This window comes from Pogoniulus pusillus, chromosome 2 (assembly GCF_015220805.1).
Source record: "Pogoniulus pusillus isolate bPogPus1 chromosome 2, bPogPus1.pri, whole genome shotgun sequence".
In the NCBI taxonomy this organism is placed as follows: domain Eukaryota; kingdom Metazoa; phylum Chordata; class Aves; order Piciformes; family Lybiidae; genus Pogoniulus; species Pogoniulus pusillus.
The window spans coordinates 727,637-745,613 of record NC_087265.1 but is presented as its reverse complement, the minus strand read 5'-3'; the positions used below and the strand labels follow the sequence as shown (position 1 = coordinate 745,613).

General features: G+C 48.6%; 1 protein-coding gene across 7 annotated transcripts in view; it reads left to right on the top strand.

Annotated features, from left to right (window-relative positions):
- The window catches only part of LRP1B (LDL receptor related protein 1B), a 646,717-nt gene that overhangs the window by 525,643 nt on the left and 103,097 nt on the right, over window positions 1–17,977 (top strand). For all 7 annotated transcript variants that reach the window (XM_064154536.1, XM_064154527.1, XM_064154516.1 and 4 more), the window contains 10 exons: window positions 1,150–1,342; window positions 1,716–1,841; window positions 6,522–6,650; window positions 9,155–9,274; window positions 10,682–10,795; window positions 10,991–11,140; window positions 13,340–13,462; window positions 15,319–15,438; window positions 16,392–16,520; window positions 17,438–17,560. In XM_064154536.1, the coding sequence (XP_064010606.1) occupies window positions 1,150–1,342; window positions 1,716–1,841; window positions 6,522–6,650; window positions 9,155–9,274; window positions 10,682–10,795; window positions 10,991–11,140; window positions 13,340–13,462; window positions 15,319–15,438; window positions 16,392–16,520; window positions 17,438–17,560 (1,327 nt within the window). The remainder of the gene's footprint in view (window positions 1–1,149; window positions 1,343–1,715; window positions 1,842–6,521; window positions 6,651–9,154; window positions 9,275–10,681; window positions 10,796–10,990; window positions 11,141–13,339; window positions 13,463–15,318; window positions 15,439–16,391; window positions 16,521–17,437; window positions 17,561–17,977) is intronic.

The following is a 17,977-nucleotide window of genomic DNA, read 5'->3' as shown; positions in this document are numbered from 1 at the left end:
TCCCAGAGTGGCTCAGGTTCGAAGGGACCTCAGAGCTCATCTGCTCCAACCTCCACACCATGCCCAGGGACACCTCTCAGCTACACTCAGCTGATCAAGGACTCAGCCAGCCTGGCCTGCAACACCCCCAGCAAGGAGGCAGCCACAGCCTCCCTGGGCAGCCTGGGCCAGACTCTCACCACCCTCACACTCAATGACTTCTTCCTCAGCTCCACTCTAACCCTGCTCTGCCTCAGCTCCAAACCATTCCCCCTTGGCCTGGCTCAGACCCCCTCAGCACAAGTCTCTCTGCAGCCTTCCTGCAGGATCCCTTCAGGCACTGGCAGCAGCTCTGAGGTGCCCCTGGAGCCTTCTCCTCTGCAGGCTGCACCCCCCCAGCTCCCTCAGCCTGTGCTCTCAGCAGAGCTGCTCCAGCCCTTGCAGCATCTTTGTGGCCTCCTCAGCAGACCAAAGCTGTCTGGAGAACTTAGAACTGAAAGGAGACACGGTCAAGCTTAAAAGTGAATTTCCCTGATTCTTGTGGTGTTCTGCCTCCAGCTCCACTCCTCTTTTCAGGACGCAGGGGAAGCTCTCCAGCTGTTAGTGCGAGCTCAGCGTTGTTGCTGCAGCTGTGTCAGTCATCACTGCTCAGGGTCGCAGCATGAGACGTGCTGTTGGGTGTGCCTGGTGGGCTCGGGCAGCAGTGGCAGGGCTGCCTCCTTTATCTCTCCTTACTCTTTTAACTTTGTCCCTGTATTGTGCAAGATGACATCAGTTCTGGTGTGCCTGGCATAAGAGTGGCACGGAGCTGTTGGAGTGGGTCTGGATATGAACAGGAGAGGCTTTTACCAGTGTACTGTGGAGAGTGGGCAGCCTGATCTAGGGTACGGTGTCTCTGCCCGTGGCAGCGGGGGTGGAACTGGATGATCCTCACAGTCTCTTCCAACCCTGACTGATTCTATGATTCTGTGCCTGAAATTCTGGTGTTTGGACTCTTGTAGCATCCCTTGAATATATTTTAGGTGCTGTCATCTCACTTTCCAGGTGCTGTAAGGAGAATTAAGTGTTTTGTCTAAAGCTCTCAAGTGGTGTCAGTCAGTTTGCACCTCTAAAACCCCTTATTCAGTGACAGCTTTCCTTCTGCTTCTCTCCCGTGTCTGTCTGGTCTAGGTGATTGTCAAATCTGGACCAGGTACCTTTCTCAGCCTGGCTGTGTACGATGATTACATCTTCTGGTCAGATGGGGTGAGGAGAGCTATCCTGCGTTCCAGTAAATACACAGGAGGGGACACCAAAGTGCTGCGGTCTGATATCCCCCACCAGCCCATGGGCATCATTGCTGTTGCCAACGACACCAACAGCTGTAAGTGGCACTCTCTTGTTGGTTCCAGCGTTGTTCACGTCAGGAACATTTGTTGACTCTAAGCAAGGTACATCGTAAGTCCTTGCTGTTGCAGAGTGGCTGAAGCTGGGATATGGCCTCTCCAGCAAGTCACTAGCTCTGGCTGGTGCCCCTTCGCCGCCGGGGCTGCTGTGTGCACTCCCTCCCTGCCCCAGAGCAGCAGCTGTGGCTGCCGTGGGCTTTGCAGTGGCCACATGCAAGGGTTCTGTGCTTGGTTCTCCTTAGCGTGCAGCGGCCGATGCCCGCTGACGCCTGTCGCAGCTGCCCGGGCGCGATCTTGCCCTGCGCGCCGCAGGTGAACCCAGGAGCTGCTCTCGGCTGCTCTGTTTTGCAGGTGAGCTGTCTCCCTGTGCGCGGCTGAACGGAGGCTGCCACGACTTGTGCCTTCTGACCGCCGATGGCCGCGTGAACTGCTCCTGCAGAGGGGACAGGGTGCTGGTAGATGAGAACAGATGTGTGAGTAAGTACTGGCAGCGGGCACGGCGCTGCTCCATGGCAGCCGGCGGCACAGGCGCCGGGCCCCAGGCAGCAGTGCGCCCTAAGAACGGCTCTGACAACGGGGCCCATACGCCGAGCTGTTCGATGGCCTTCAGAGCGTTAGATTCCTCAAGTCCCAGGCTGGGCAGTGGGTTCTCCTCCCCTTCTAGTGAAGCCATATCTGGAATGTTGTGCCCTGTTCTGGTCCCTCAGGTTAAGAAGGACCTCAGGGAGCTGCTTGAAAGAGGCCAGCACAGAGCCCCTGTGCCGGTTTGAGGCTAATTGGAATATTTTAATGAGAGAAATGAGATTATTGGCTGTGAAAGGAAAATAAGGTGATGTCTGTGTTATCCATTTGTTCTGCTGGGACACAGGAAAACAAGGACACAGACAAAGATCAGTTCAGTCTCTGCCTGGTGGTCACTGAATTAGCTCTTCTGCCTGAGACTGCATATTCCCAACTAATCATTCTGCTTCTAACACCTCCTGATGACCTTTCCAGCTCACCCTGCACATAAAGGAGATCCTGAGATAAGGGAGAGGGTGGAAAGAGTGGAAAGGAATGGAACAAAGCTAGAAATGCATAGATTCAGACTGGATGTTAGGAAGAAGTTGTTCAGCATGAGGGTGGTGAGAGCCTGGAAGGGGTTGCCCAGGGAGGTGGTGGAAGCCTCATCCCTGGAGGTGTTTAAGGCCAGGCTGGATGAGGCTGTGGCCAGCCTGATCTAGTGTGAGGTGTCCCTGCCCATGGCAAGGGGGCTGAAACTGGCTGATCTTTGTGGTTCCTTCCAACCCTGACTGATTCTGTGACTCTGAAAGAAGGTGGAAGGGTGGTTGGGAGCCCCTCCTGCGTTTTCTGGCTGCTGGGAGGGGTTTCGCATCTGTGTTGCTTTTTACTTGCATATTCCCGTATAGAGTTGTAAGCATATCTGTATATATTGTATATATCTGCTTGTCAGTTGTGCAAAGCTATAAATACAGTTTCATTCCTTAACTTCCAGCTGGCTGAGGTTAGTCTGGGTAATCTCCTAACCGTGGCAGGGGGGCAGGTAACAGTACAGCCACAAAGCTGCTGCAGGGAGTGGAACATCTCTCACAACAGGGCACATACAGCTGACCTAGGGTCAGGATGTACAGGTCACTTCAAGTATGCCATTCACAACTCTTACTCCAAAGCTACCTTGTCTAGCTGTGTAACTGAGGTGCAGTCACTTTTACAGGGGATTTGCAGTAACAGAATCTGTTTGCTAATGGTTCAAAGATAGTAAGTGAGACTCTACTGTTTTCCAAAGCTCTTTTCCACAGGAGTCTGGAGTTTCTGATTCCTGTAGATGAACTATGACCACCAGGCTTGTGTAATCAATTCATTCCACCCTCCTACACTGTCACATTTCACAGAATTGTAGAATCAAGCAGGTTGGAAGAGACCTCCAAGCTCCTCCAGCCCAACCCAGCACCCAGCCCTATGCAATCAACCAGACCATGGCACTAAGTGCCCCAGCCAGGCTTTGCTTCAACACCTCCAGGGATGGCGACTCCACCGCCTCCCTGGTAGCCCATTCCAATGCCAATCACTCTCTATTTGATTTTTATCATTGAAGAGACTAGAAAATGTCCTTAAGTTCCATTACTTACTAGTCTGCACTTGGTCTCTTGGGTCAGGCCTTGCTCAGCTGCCATTCTCCTATCTCTTTACTTTGAGAGAGAGTACAGTAAAGTGCATGAATTGGCCCCTTCCCTGAATCTGGACAGAGCCTGATGTTTGGGGGGTTGCTTCCTTAGAGCAGGGCAGAAACCTTGTTGATTGATAAAGAAGATTAGGTCAGATGTAGCAGGTTTAAAGCTTTTCAAGCCTTGGTGAAGATACTTATAAATAAACATTGCCTAGATTAGTTTGGATCAGAGAAGATACAAAGAGGAGTTAGAAATGGTAATGTCTAGAGCAGTAAGGAGACAAATCTTTCTGCAAGCCTCATTTTACTTTCATTAAATGTAATGGATGTTACTATTTCATGGCATGATTTAAACTGGTTGCATGGATTCAATAAAAGTCCTGCCTTGTTTGGAGGTGGGAGAGAAAAATGGCTGCTAGCATCCCAATAGGTTACAAGAGCCCCAACCAAGCTGGAAAACAGCTGCTATTATGGTAGTAAGCTACAGCTTCCTTAATAATAGTTATGATATTTGCATATCTGTCATAATTGCTGCTGAGATAAATAAGGTTATCTGCCCTGGTCCATCAGGCCTGCCTAGGACAGCGCTGGAAGAGTTACTGAAGCTGACCTTTTTCTCGCTTGTTTCTTTCCCTTACCAACACAGTCAGCAGCAGGAGACGTGAAAGAGGTTCAGCAGATCAGTTCTTCAGCAGGTCAGTTCACTGGCCCAGTGATTGCTTGTCTAAAATCATATGGCATTAGTATTTCCCAAAGCCTTTGCAACTCTTACCACAGCTGTTAGCTAAAGCTGTGTTTAAGTCTTTCTTTAGGGCATGATGTAAGATTCCATCTTCTCAACAAGGATTCAAAATGTCTGCAGGCAGTGCTGATCTGAGGTCTTAGTTAAAGCAAAGCAAACCAGAATTCAGATACTAATCAGTGAGCTTGGCTAGCACAGGAAGGGTGAGAACAAGACAGGCTCTGCTCAGCTGGGAGATCAGAAGTTTCTTCCCAGCAGCTGGAGGGGATGCTCAATAGTGGTGGAAGTTAGCAGTGCCAGCTGAGCAGAGGAGTTAGCTGTCCTCCTGAAGGGTCCTCAGGCTGTGTGACTTGCTGACAGTCAAGATCCTTCATGGGAAGGTTTGGGAGTTACCTGTCCCCCACAATGAGATCACCCAGACTAGACTCAGACAGCTGGAAGTTAAGGAATAAAGCTGCAGCCCAGCAGAGGTTTGGCTGTGAAGAACTGCAAATGTCATTCAGAATGACTTTTCCTATGCTCTAAGTTTTCCACTGTTGAAAAATGGGGAGGAAAGAGAGAAACATAATTGCTGCAACAAACTTGGTTGAAATGCAAAGTGCTGTGTAAATCGTAGTCAAGATCAGATCTTGCCTTGTCCAGAGTCTATATGGTATTTTTTTGGCACTTCTTTTCTATTTTCCCCTGGGTTTGAATCCAGTCAGGAGATGTTTTCAATTCACATTGGCCTAGCCTTTGCATTCATAGATTCATAGAATGGTTTGGGTTGGATGGGACCTTAAAGATCCTCCAGTTCCAACCCCCTGCCATGGGCAGGGACACCTCCCACCAGCCCAGGTTGCTCAAGGCCTCATTCAGCCTGGCTTTGATCAAGTCCAGGGAGGAGGCATCCACAGCCTGCGGGGGCAGCCTGTTCCAGTGTCTCCCCACCCTCACTGACAAGAATTTCTTCCTCATCTCCAGTCTGAATCTGCTCCCCTCAAGCTTGAAGTCCTCAACCCTTTTGCTATCACTGCAAGCCCTTGTTAAAAGGCTTTCTCCAGCTTTATTGTAGCCCCCTTCAGGTACTGGAAGTCTGCTCTGTGGTCTTCCTGGGACCTTCTTTTCCCCAGCATTTAAAAGTGGTCTTTGGTTGTTGCTGCATTTGTGCTGTAATTACCAGGACAGAAGAACCAGACCCCAGTAACTGAGCTTCCTTTCCCACTTGTTCCTCTGGGGCTGTGCTGTGCACTTCTTTCTCTCCAGTTTTATGTGGAACCAGAGACATGAAGCTGACATATGTGCTGACATCACCAAATGATTCTGTGTCAATTCTGTGAGATTTTGTTGTCTTTTTTCCAGTTCCTAAGTGAACTAATGGAAAATCCATATTCAGGAAACAGTAGGGGTAGACATTGCAAATGTACATCTTGTTCTCTGCTAAATGAATAGATAAAACATCCACTGTGAGAAAGCAAACCCACCAATAATTGCGTGTCTGCCAGTTATTTGTTGTGCTTAATCAAATCTGAGGAGCAGGCTCCCATCAGTGCCTGTCAGGCTCTGTCTCCAGGCTGGGGGCAGCACATCAGCGCCGGTGCCTGTGCACATGCTGCCGGAGCAGCCAGGCAGCGGCCAGGGCTCAGCTCTGGCTTGTGGATGTGCTGTGTTGAGGAGGCTTTTGTAAACAGGAAGAGAAGACTCAAGGATTGTGCTCCTTGGCTCTGCTCTGCTCAGACCTCTTTAGATACCTGTCCTCAATCCTGCAGGCCACCACTGCAAATGCTTTTAAACTCTGATGCCATGGTGTTGAGTTGGCCACTGCCTGAAGGGAGATTGTAGCCAGGTGGGGTTGGTCTCTTCTCCCAGGCACCCAGTGACAGAACAAGAGGACACAACCTCAAGCTGTGCCAGGGCAGGCTCAGGCTGAATGTTAGGAAGAAGTTCTTCACAGCAGGAGTGATTGGCATTGGAAAGGGCTGCCTGGGGAGGCGGTGGAGTCCCCATCCCTGGAGGTGTTTAAGAGGAGGCTGCATGAGGCACACAGTGCTGTGGGTTAGTTAATGAGAAGGGTTAGGTGGTAGGTTGGAGTCCATGATCTTAGAGGTCTTTTCCGACCTGCTTAATTCTGTGATTGTGTTTTCTGTGTGGTTGCTGCTAGGTCTTCCAGGCCCATGCAGGAGATATTTTACAGGCAGGCAGCATTCTTCTCCTTGACACTAAGTGTAAAAGCTATTAAAAGCTACACGTTAATGTCTTCTATTTGTAGCTAAGAATTCCACTTGCAACATCTACTCTGAGTTTGAGTGTGGCAATGGTGAATGCATTGATTACCAACTGACCTGTGATGGCATTGCTCATTGTAAGGACAAGTCTGATGAGAAGCTCTTCTACTGCGGTAAGTATTTCTGGAGGCTTCACCTTCACAGCCTTGGTTTGGTCCTGCATGCTCCTCCTGGTTCCTCTGTGACTTTGCTGCTGCTCCATGCCAGCTGCACCCAAAGCTGCAGGAGGAGCAGATGCCAGCTTGCACTTAGACACAATGTGTATAGAGCTACTTGTACTGGGGCATATTTTACTTGCAAACTTCATTTTAGCTGACACATTTACTGAAAGCATCTCTCAGATGTTCTCCCTTTCTGTCTCTTAAACAGAAATAAGGACAAACACATCTTGCTGCTTATTGAGAGAGGAAGACTCGAGTGTTTTGAGGTTTAATTTAGCTACTTTACTTAGCTTTCAGTACTTAATAAGATGTTCCTCTGGTTATGACTAGAAAAAAATCAAACAGAAGTACAGTAAAATGCCAAAATGGCTTGTAGTAGTTTTCTTTCTGTAGAATGTCCTGCTCAAGTCTAAACCATCACTTTTCTGCACACCAATCCATCTGCAGTTTGCAACGAATTAGACTCAAGGGTGTCTGCTCGTTGCTTTCATGATTTTCCCAATGGATTCTATCCCTGTCTGGGTTTTTTGCATTAATAAGCTGTACCTGAACCACTTCCAGGTTCTTCCTGCCCAGCTGGGTTTGCCTGCTGCAGTGCTTAAAGCAGTGCTGGTGAATTGCTGTACCTTGCAGGGGAAGCCCTTAACTGTGTGTCCCTCACCGCTGGGCTCACTCTTGTCCTGCTCATTGCTATCACCCCCTCATCATCTCTTCTGCTTCCTGTGTGAACGATTCCATGTCATCTCAACCCCACCCAGCATGTTCGTACCTGCCAGCACTGTAGTTTCATGCAAATATTTGCTTTAATTGCTGCAGTTCACCTCAAACACTTCAATAGCCAAGGCTGGCCCTGGAAAAAAAGAAAGAGAATGGCATTGTAATGTTTTCTTTCCCCTTAAAAACGTGAGCATGGACAGTCTGAGCATAGCAACTGCTACTATGCCTTTCTCTTCTCTTCTGCTTTCATCTTCAGTTTCTGTCCCATTTGCATTCAGCCTCCTACATGATAACTGCTTTGATCATGCCATGTAAAACTAGCAGCAGCCTCCCGTCAGATCATCTAGGTGGTGCTGACTCAGGCGGTTGGTGTAGTTCCCTCTGGGAAAAGCTAACAGAGCAGACGAGCAAAATAAGGACCTGCACTACACAAACCACTGCTGGTGGCTCGGTGGGAAAGGCCCTTCAAGCACAAGTGGCTGCTTCAAAGCAGGGAAAAGCAAATGAGTGATGTCTGTGAATTCCCTCCCTGGGTGTTGGCAGCTGTGTGTGCCTGCACCCTGCCCAGGCGCAGGAAGGGCTGTGTAACTGACAGCAAGCACGCAGGAGCCCGCAGCGGGTGCTCCTGGGGACCAATTGCCATTCATTTCAGTCATCTCTCTCAGCCCCAGGTAACAAGAGCAACGCTGAGGTGTCAGACAGCTTCTTTAGGATGGGAGGGCAGGCTGAGGAAACAGAGGGAGTCGTCTGGGACCACCTAAGAAAGTTGTAGCTGGGGAAGAATCAGAAGATATTTTCTTGTCATTCCAGGGAATTTTCTCCTGACAGTAGCCTGAGGTTTACTGAGCTGCTAGAGCTGATTTCTGCTGCATTCCTCAGTGCTCACAAGAACATAGACTCAAGATCCCTCGACTTGCCTGTCCCTGGGCTTGCCAGATAATGCTGGGAAGGATCTGATGTTAACTAGTGTGTGGCAGCTGCCTGCTTCGTCTGCTTTAGATCAGCCACGCGGAACCGTGTGCTGCGTGCTGGGCAAGCAGGAGGAGCCGAGGCTGAGTCACACACTGTGCACTCCTCTCTGGCTGATCGAGGGCAGCCTGCTGGGCTCCTTAGCAGCGATTGACTAATCCACTGAGCAGTACTGCTTTGGGCTTGTGTCCTGACACCTCCAAGCAGCATGGGGCCCCTAGGGTGTCAAGGGACTGGCCAAGGAAGAGTGGTTTGGAGCTGAGGCAGAGCAGGGTTAGAGTGGAGCTAGGGAAGAAGTTGAGTGTGAGGGTGGTGAGAGTCTGGCCCAGGCTGCCCAGGGAGGCTGTGGCTGCCTCCTTGCTGGGGGTGCTGCAGGCCAGGCTGGATGAGGCCTTGATCAGCTGAGTGTAGCTGAGAGGTGTCCCTGGGCATGGTGTGGAGGTTGGAGCAGATGAGATCTGAGGTCCCTGCCAATCTCAGGCTTTCTAGGATTCTGTGATAATGAAAACCAGGAAATGGCCTTTCCTCGTTAATGTCTTCTGTCATTCTTGTGTTCTTTCTCATCATGCTTTCATTTTTCACTCTTGCTCTGTTTATTGGTCCAGGTTCTTCTGCCAGACAATAAATAAACAATTCCCGAAGCTTTTCCTGCAGCTCTAAATGCATTTTCATTTCAGAAGTTTTTCCAGGCTGCTTTTATTAAGGTCGGATTGTTTTAAGTATGTATCAAATACCTCAGTGAGGTGCTGAGCCTGTGCTTAACTTCCCAGAAAACAGAGGCTGCCGGAAGGGTTTCAAGCCGTGTGCCAATCGCCGCTGTGTTCCAAGCAGCAGAGTCTGTGATGGTGCAAACGACTGTGGTGACAACTCTGATGAATTTGACTGCAAAGGTAAGTGGCAGTTACTTCGAAGGGCAATTGAGGGTATTGCTCTGCAAATAGAAGTGACTGGAAATGCAGGAAACCTTGTTGGAATGACTTGTTTTGTTGGAGTTCAAAGCCGAGCGGGTGCACGCTGGTATGTTTGAGAAAGGGTATGTTGGGAGTGAGGTGAAGGCTGATTTTGGGGTACACCTGGAGAGGCTGAGGGAGCTGTGGGTGTTTAGCCTGGAGAACAGGAGGCTCAGGGCAGACCTCATTGCTCTCTACAACTACCTGAAGGGAGGCTGTAGCCAGGTGGGGTTGGGCTCTGCTGCCAGGCAAGCAGCAACAGAACAAGGGGACACAGCCTCAAGCTGTGCCAGGGGAGGTCCAGGCTGGATGTTAGGAGGAAGTTGTTGGCAGAGAGAGTGATTGGCATTGGAATGGGCTGCCCAGGAAGGTGGTGGAGTGGCCGTGCCTGGAGGTGTTGAAGCCAAGGCTGGCTGGGGCACTTAGTGCCATGGTGTGGTTGATTGGCCAGGGCTGGGTGCTAGGTTGGGCTGGATGAGCTTGGAGGTCTCTTCCAGCCTGCTTGATTCTGTGGTTCCTCTGGTGGTTCTGGCCGTGGCAGGTAGAGATGCAAATAGCTGTGCAAACAAAACACAGTAGCTGTTTTTTTTTCTGGAAGGTTTTAAATGAGAAAGTATCTTTATGCAGAAAAAAGGTTGGACATGGGGGACTGCTCCTCAGCATCTGCTGTGTCTTGCTCCTTTGAAGCAGGTTTCTTTGCCTCTCAGGTGCATGGCAGTGCCTGTGTCCATTGCAAAACTCCCTGGAATTGTTTGCCTTTGTGTCTCAGAGTTGGGTTTATGTCTTAAGCCATGAATATTTATATCTGTGCATCAGGCAGCAAATAAATGCTAGCCAGCAGACAACACAAATCCTTAGCTATAATTCAGGGAGACTGGAGGGGAAATTATTCCTCAATGTGCAGCTAAAACATCTGTAGCTGTAGTAAGTAGCATTTTTAGTTGTTTTGAAAGCACTGCATAGTTTTTAATCGTTGAGCTGAATGTGAGTAGAGAGAAAAAGCATCCAGGCAAAAACTCCAGCCTGATATTATGTGAGAGAAATCAAAGAGATTCATGGATGGTCCTGAAAATGCTGCTTCCTTCCTCGTGTGGAAATCATCTCTAATTGAATTGGCTTAGCCAGGGAGAGAATTTTAGGCTCAAAATGTAAGTTTGCATGTTAGAAACTCGTGCTCTTGAGTTCATCATACCTAGTGTTTCACCTGCATGCTTAGCTGTGGAGGAGCAGCGTGCTCTGAATGCCTCAGTCTGAAAGGTAGAAGCTGTAAACACAAAATATTTGTAATGTGCTTCCAGAGAGTCTTTTTAGTGCCCCAATTTCCATCTTTCCTAACCTCTCTTACAGATTCAGCGTGTGCCTCGGCAGAATTCCGCTGTGCAGATGGGATGTGCATTGGAAAATCAGCTCGCTGCAACCAGATCATTGACTGTGCAGACGCTTCAGATGAAAAGAACTGCAGTAAGCTGTGTTTGTGCTTCGTCACAGCATCTGTGCGTGGCTGCTCCCTGCCAGACAGCAGTCCTTGCAGAGCCATTGCTAGCTGGGTGGCAGCGGCTGCCCGGTCTGAGCAAGCTCAGGCTAAACCTGGAATCTCACCTGCAAGGCTCTCGGTCTGTGCTGGCTGTAAACCAGCAATTTGCTCTCTCTTTGCAGATAATACAAACTGTGCTTACTTCTATAAACTTGGGATCAAATCTTCAGGATTTATTAGCTGCAACTCCACTTCCCTTTGCATACTGCCAGAGTGGCTATGTGATGGATCTAACGACTGTGGTGACTATACAGATGAGCTGAAATGCCCAGGTAACTGCCAAGCAGTGAGAAACCATTTCCTGCTTTGACAATACCTTCCTAGAGTTCTGCTTCTCTTCTCCTAACTGCATTGCAGAATGTTTATTGGGTCAGCATTGGTTTTTTAGCAGGCAGAGTAGTCTGGTGCTGAGTGCTGTTCTTTCCACCGGCCTCTCTTTGGTGTTTCATTAAATGGTGTAAATGTTCACAAGTATCTGCTGCATTCCTCTGAAGCAAGCTGTTAGCTGTTAGCTAGCCCAGCTTGCTGCTGCCTCCAGCTCAGGGCTGTCACTAAGTGTTTGCTTGTATTTGAGTAAAACATTACTCATTAGTACAGTAAATTGAATCTGACTTTTGCCTTCTCTTATGGCAAGTACACTGGAATTTGTTTGCTTGTTTGCTCTCATAATTGAGTCATGCTAGGCTGTAATTGCCCTCTGACTAACACCTTTCTCTGTCTTCTAAGAATTAGTGTTTAGTCAAGATAAATATGTACTAATGATTAAATGTTACTAATTTGTAAAAATCAAACTCTTAATATCCTTGCTAAACACAACTCAGTTTTTGCCTAGAGGTTGGAGCAGATGATCTCTAAGATCCCTTCCAACCAAAGCCATTCTGTGATTCCACGAGCAGATTACTCTTGTGTCATAACCCCACTGTGTCACCAGAAGCTTCTGGTAGAACTCTCCCAGATTTTGGGTCAACTTTATTGATGAAAATACTGCCAGGACCCAAAGAGAACCTAGAACTGCAGCACTGGTGTGAATTTAACCTGAAACAGAGACCTTTCCTCCTTCCTTTCAGGCAGGTGCATAGTAAATGATAGTTTCTGTTCTAACCTCCATGTTCTCCAGACCATCAGGTAATTCCCTAGAGTTTGCTGCACACAATGCTTCCCTGGGCTCCAAGGAGCTTAGATTTCCTGTGTTCCCTTTGTCTGTAGGGGCTTTATTCCACAGCAGGGAAGGTTCTGAGGGCAGTGTGCTCTGGGCTCAGTAAACTAATGTTGCATAAGTAAACTAATGTTGCATTTTATGCCACCGTCCATTTATTCGTATTACTTTGTTCCATCTCTCTAATGTGTGCCAAAAAGTTCCATCATTTTAATGTGTGACTAATTGCCTGCATCATTCCTCCCTTGCTTGGAAGCAATTCCATTCCAGTTCAACCTCCATGTGATTTCCTTTACCATTTCATTCAGAGCTGACCAGCTCTGGCACATTAAGTTTGAGTGTTGTCTCTGTTCTGAGGCTGAGATTTCCTGTTAGCAGCCTTTGTTCAGAGCCATTCCTCTCACAGAAAATTAAGGCAAGAATTGGTTTAGGAGTGGCTGTTCTTAATCCTCAGTGGTAACTCAGCCATCATAGATGTCCTATTTCTTTCTTTCTTTCTTCTTCTTTACCTATTCATATAGCTGTAGACGCCACAGATATGATCACTTTAACTTTCCTTCTGAGGGACAGAGATGGGGGAGGGGAAGCTGCAGCAGGGTCACTAACCCCAAAGCATGAAGGGAGGAATCAAAAGCTTGGCAGAGAGTTTGTGATCACCAGCATGAGTCCCTTGGGTCCTCCCGGGCAGAGATGGTGCTGAGATTTCACAACCAGCCTGTGCCACTCGCCAGCCTGGTGTTTGTGCTCCTGCCACGAAGCTGAATGTGTGCTGTGTTTGCTTCCCTCCCCTCTCTTTCCTAAGCATTCCTACAAGTGAGACCTTAAATGGCTTTCAGACTCTGGAGAGGAAGCAGGAAAGGAAGAGGAAGGTCTGAGTTTGTGGCAAAATCTCAACCTCAGTGGTGTAGCTCCAGTTAGTCTCTGCACACATCAGGGCTGGAGCTCCTCTGGGTGAACACCTCAGGAACGCTGCCCTGTTAAGTGGGCTGGTGGCGGACGGCAGCCGAAGCGGACAGCAGGGTTCAGCTGCCGCGGCGCAGCGAGCAGTGCTGGCCTGTGAGCTGGACAGCTTTCCTCTCTAGCTGTGCTGGGATTCATTTCTGAATAAACAAAGCACTTCAGCTGCCAGGGCTACCTAGAAGCACTATTTTGGAAGCTGTATGAACATAACTAAGTGAATATATTTGTTCTTTCCCCATTTTGAGACGTAAGCACTTTGTTGCCCGTTAGTGGTGAGAAACTTAGCAGCAATGTGTTAGGCTCCTAATCACAGTAGTAGAGACCATTTTACATTACATTCTTTATTTTATCACAGTTCAAAACAAACCCACATGTGAAGAAAATTATTTTGGTTGTCCTAGTGGAAGATGTGTTCTGACCACCTGGCTTTGTGATGGGCAGAAAGACTGTGAGGATGGAGCGGATGAGCTGCACTGTGGTGAGCATTTCCTCTTGCTTGTCTTTCTCTGATCACTGAAGCGCTTTGCAAGCAGACAGCACTGTGCACTAAGAGCTCAGAGACTGAACGGAGAGCCACAGACAAGGGTCACCAATCCTATATTTTCAGATCCAGCTCTCTAATACTTCATGTTCCAAAGCTCTTAAACCCTGCTGCGTGACAGGGTGAAAGCTCTGTCGAAACTCCATTCTAAAGATGCTGAACAAGAGGAAGAATGGATTGGCTTGGAAGAGACCTTCAAGATCACCCAGTTCCAAGCCCCCACCAGGGGCAGAGAGACCTCCCACCGAACCAGGATGCACAAGGCCTCGTCCAACCTGACTTTTGTGTGGCCTTAATGTTTAGCATTTCATTGTGGCACATAGTGCCACGGGTTAGTTAATTAGAGGGCTTAGGTGACAGGCTGGACTCAGTGATCCTAGAGGTCTTTTCCAGCCCGGTTAATTCTGTGATCAATTCTTCATGCTACCCCATTAGGACTGTTCCATAGATATCATCAGATCATATCAGTGTCTTGATCCCAGAGAGAGTAACCAAAATTTGCCTTTATGATCTAAACCATCTATAATTATCTAAAGTAAGACCAGAAGTGATGTGAGTAAAATGCAACCTAAAGTGAGAACCAGGTTAAGGTTCTTAACGTGACCTGCCTTAGATCATGTAGGGGTCTTATTCTCCACCTAGCTGAGGAGCAATGCAGATGGTTTTGCTCATATTGATAACTGGCCTCTATTGGCTGCATGGATTTGTTTGGTGATGAAACTGTAGCAAGGGAGCAAAAAGCAGCCTCAAGTTTTCTTATTGCCTATTTACATAAGCCCTGAAGTGTGTGTATTCTTTGGGTTTGTGTTTTCTTGGCTTGGTCACTAAACGTGACTCAGAGTTGTGCTTCTTGCAGCCAAGTTTCTGTTCTTATGCTTTCCACTTTGATTTGCAGTTGGCATTTTATAGATACATCTTACAACTTCAAAAGTAGTTACTGCTGTGCACTAGGAAAAGGTGACCACATTCACTGAGTTTACTCTTGCAGAGTTTGCTGCGCACACAGACTTCAACAGAGAGTGTTGTAAAATCACAGTATCATCAGGGTTGGAAGAGACCTCACAGGTCATCAAGCCCAACCCTTTACCACAGAGCTCAAGGCCACGTCCAATCTTGCCTTGAACAGCTCCAGGGACAGCGACTCCACCACCTCCCCGGGCAGCCCATTCTACCAGTCAGGCCTTGCGGGGCAGAGGAAAAGGGACTTAGTCATTTTTTTCTCCCTCTACTTATTACTCCTACCCATTTTGAGGTTCTTATTCCTGTACTCTGCTTTGAAAATCAGAGTGCATTTTTTGCCATCAGCTGAGCCCTAATAATTTCTATTCTCAAAGCAGGAAGTCTGGGGAAAGTGGCCATGCAGTCTTGCAAAGGTGGATTCAAGCACTGCAGTACAAAAAGGAAGGCTGCTCTGGGAAATGTCGACTGCCCTCTCTGCACTATACCAACACAGAGCAGCTCAAAGCTGTTACAAGGGCTGCCATTACGATCTATTACAGTATAAGAGATACCATATAGTAATACTGTGTGAAATGCACAAAGCACACTTATGGTTTTAAAGGGTTTGGCCTTTCTCACTGCCAACCTGGTTTAAACATTAGGCTCTAAGTGGTTTGAATGTTTTACCATTTGTCTGTGTAATTATCTTAGCCAGTGCCTTGGTGCACTCAAGCTCTCAGACAAACTGGTAGCGTCCTGAGTAACAAGGTGAGGACTATGAAGTGAGGAGGGCAGGAAGGTGCCAGAAGTGCTGCTATGAGCCTCACAAGTGCAGTGGCTGCTCTCGTTCCCAGATTCGTCTTGTTCATGGAACCAATTTGCCTGCTCTGCAAACAAATGCATCTCAAAGCAATGGGCTTGTGATGGTGAGGATGACTGTGGAGATGGCTTAGATGAGAGCGATGCTGTCTGTGGTGAGTAGAACTATTTCAGCTCTGTATTGTATCAGATCCTTGCTGAAAGAGTGGCCCCGGTAAGAGATGGACCACATGAGCCAAGCAAGTGGTGGAGAGGAGCAAAGCAGAGCATCTCCAAAAGCATGTGCTGTGAGGGTGGGCTGTTAGAGGCTAGCCTCCCCCAGACAGACACCTTTGTATGGTGGCTTTAGGATTTGGTTCTAGTCTGTCAGCGAGGGTGTGGGTGGGGCACCAGCATGAGCAAAAAGAGAACCAAACTCTTCTCCAGCTCTCATCCTTGAGGTAAAGCCCCTGTGTCAGCTCTTGAGTTTGACAGTTCAGTGTTAGGTGTAGCACTGTTAGGTATTTGATGAGCCAAGGCTGAGGGAGCTGGGGGGGTGCAGCCTGCAGGGGAGAAGGCTCCAGGGGCACCTCAGAGCTGCTGCCAGTGCCTGAAGGCATCCTGCAGGAAGGCTGCAGAGGGACTTGTGCTGAGGGGGTTTGAGGCAGGCCAAGGGGGAATGGTTTGGAGCTGAGGCAGAGCAGGGTTAGAGTGGAGCTGAGGCAGAACTTGTTGAGTGTGAGGGTGGTGAGAGTGTGTCCCAGGCTGCCCAGGGAGGCTGTGGCTGCCTCCTTGCTGGGGGTGCTGCAGGCCAGGCTGGATGAGTCCTTGATCAGCTGAGTGTAGCTGAGAGGTGTCCCTGGGCATGGTGTGGAGGTTGGAGGAGATGAGCTCTGAGGACCCTTCCCCCCAAGCCATTCCAGGATTCTCTGACTAGGAGCAGGAGCAGAGTGTCCAGAGCTGCCTGTAGAGCAGTCTCAGCCAGCACTTTCATCATACTGTGCAGAACAAAATCTTTTGGCTTTGTTTTAAAATACACCACCACCACCCCCCCTTTTACTCATGACCTTAAAGAAAGCCAAAGTCAAGTTAGAAGACGTTCCAGAGTGACAGGTGATGTTTTTTCCAGGCTCAGTGACCTGTGCAGCAGACACTTTCAGTTGCTTAGGCTCCCACGCCTGTGTGCCCCGGCACTGGCTTTGTGATGGTGAAAGAGACTGCCCCGACGGGAGCGACGAGCTGGCGACAGCAGGCTGTGGTGAGTGTGTGTGCGGCAGCAGCTGCACTTCCTGGCTGCTGCTGCTGCTGCTGCTGCCGCTGCCGCCAGGCGCTGTGCGTGTCTGCGCTGCCACGCTTGCCACCTGCGTGCCTGCGGTGCCCTCTTTATACTGTCAAGACTGTGGGTAGACTTTGATGGACCCCACAAGAGTGTGCATGTGAGGATCCCTCAGGATTTCAGTCACCTGACAACTCCAGGTTTGGTTGCAGCATCCTGAGGCAGAGCAGCTGAGGGTCAGTGTGTGTGTGCCAGCTCACAGGCATGGTGCAGCATGGTCACTGATGCAATGAGCTGGTTGGCTGTGCAGCTGTGTTACTCTTCCTGAAGAAAGTGCTGCTGTGTGGCAGGGAGACTGCATCAGCACAGTTCTGTCTCCAGTGTGTTCTGGCTGACTGTTCACAGCTTGCCCTCTGTTCCCTACGGTCCTGCCAGTCTTTTCAGACCTGTGTCCATTGGCAGTGTCAGCTGTTCTGTTAAGTGCATGGAATGGCAATACTGGAAGGTGTTCTCTCCACTCAGTGCATGTTCTGTCACTTACACATTCTAGATTGAGCATGGCTTTCAAAGAGCTGCTGTCCAGACTAACATAGGAAGGACATCTGCACTTCCCAAATGTTCCTTTGCTCAGATTCAGACCTTAGGTTAGTTGTAGACAGCATCGAGTCCTGAAGCCCTTCTGTCTTGCACTGCTTTTTGCTATCCTTGCTTCCGTAGCTGATCTCGTGGTGCCTCGCAGCTTCTCCTCTGAGCTGTGTGGAGCTGTTTGTATGGCTCAAAAGCTACAGCATCTCCACTGGCTCCACCCAGACTCCTGGTTTCACCTTTCTGCCAGCACACAGCTGCACTTCTTCCTGCTCTCAGTCCCTCTGGTTTTGTGCCCTGTGCTTTCTCCTTAGCTCCCAATAACACCTGTGACGAGAATGCTTTCACGTGCCACAACAAAGTCTGCATTCCCAAACAGTTTGTGTGTGACCACGATGATGACTGTGGAGATGGATCAGATGAGTCCCTGGAATGTGGCAAGTATCACAACAATAGAGTAAATAGAAACTTTTTCACTGTTAGCTGTCAGGCTCCTGTAAGGTCTGTCAGTTTGAGTCACTGGTGACAAAGAAGGCTCCTTGCTTTCTAAAACTGCTTTAATGTTAACTTTTAAATGCTGTATTAATGAGTAGAGCTTGGTAGAAACTTGGAGCTGCAGCTACAGTGACCAATTATTGCTGCAGTTGTGACTTAGAGTTGATTGCAAAGAACATTTAAAATGTGCAGTCTGGGATTCCTCATTCATGCTGTACAGCTTTTCTCTATTCCTTTGTCTTTGTGTCTAGACACATTTCTTTGCACCTCCTGACGAAGCATCTCTGTAATAATTATCACTGCAGTTGAATTATGTCAACTAAAGCCATATGTGAATGTTTAATTTCCACCATTCATAT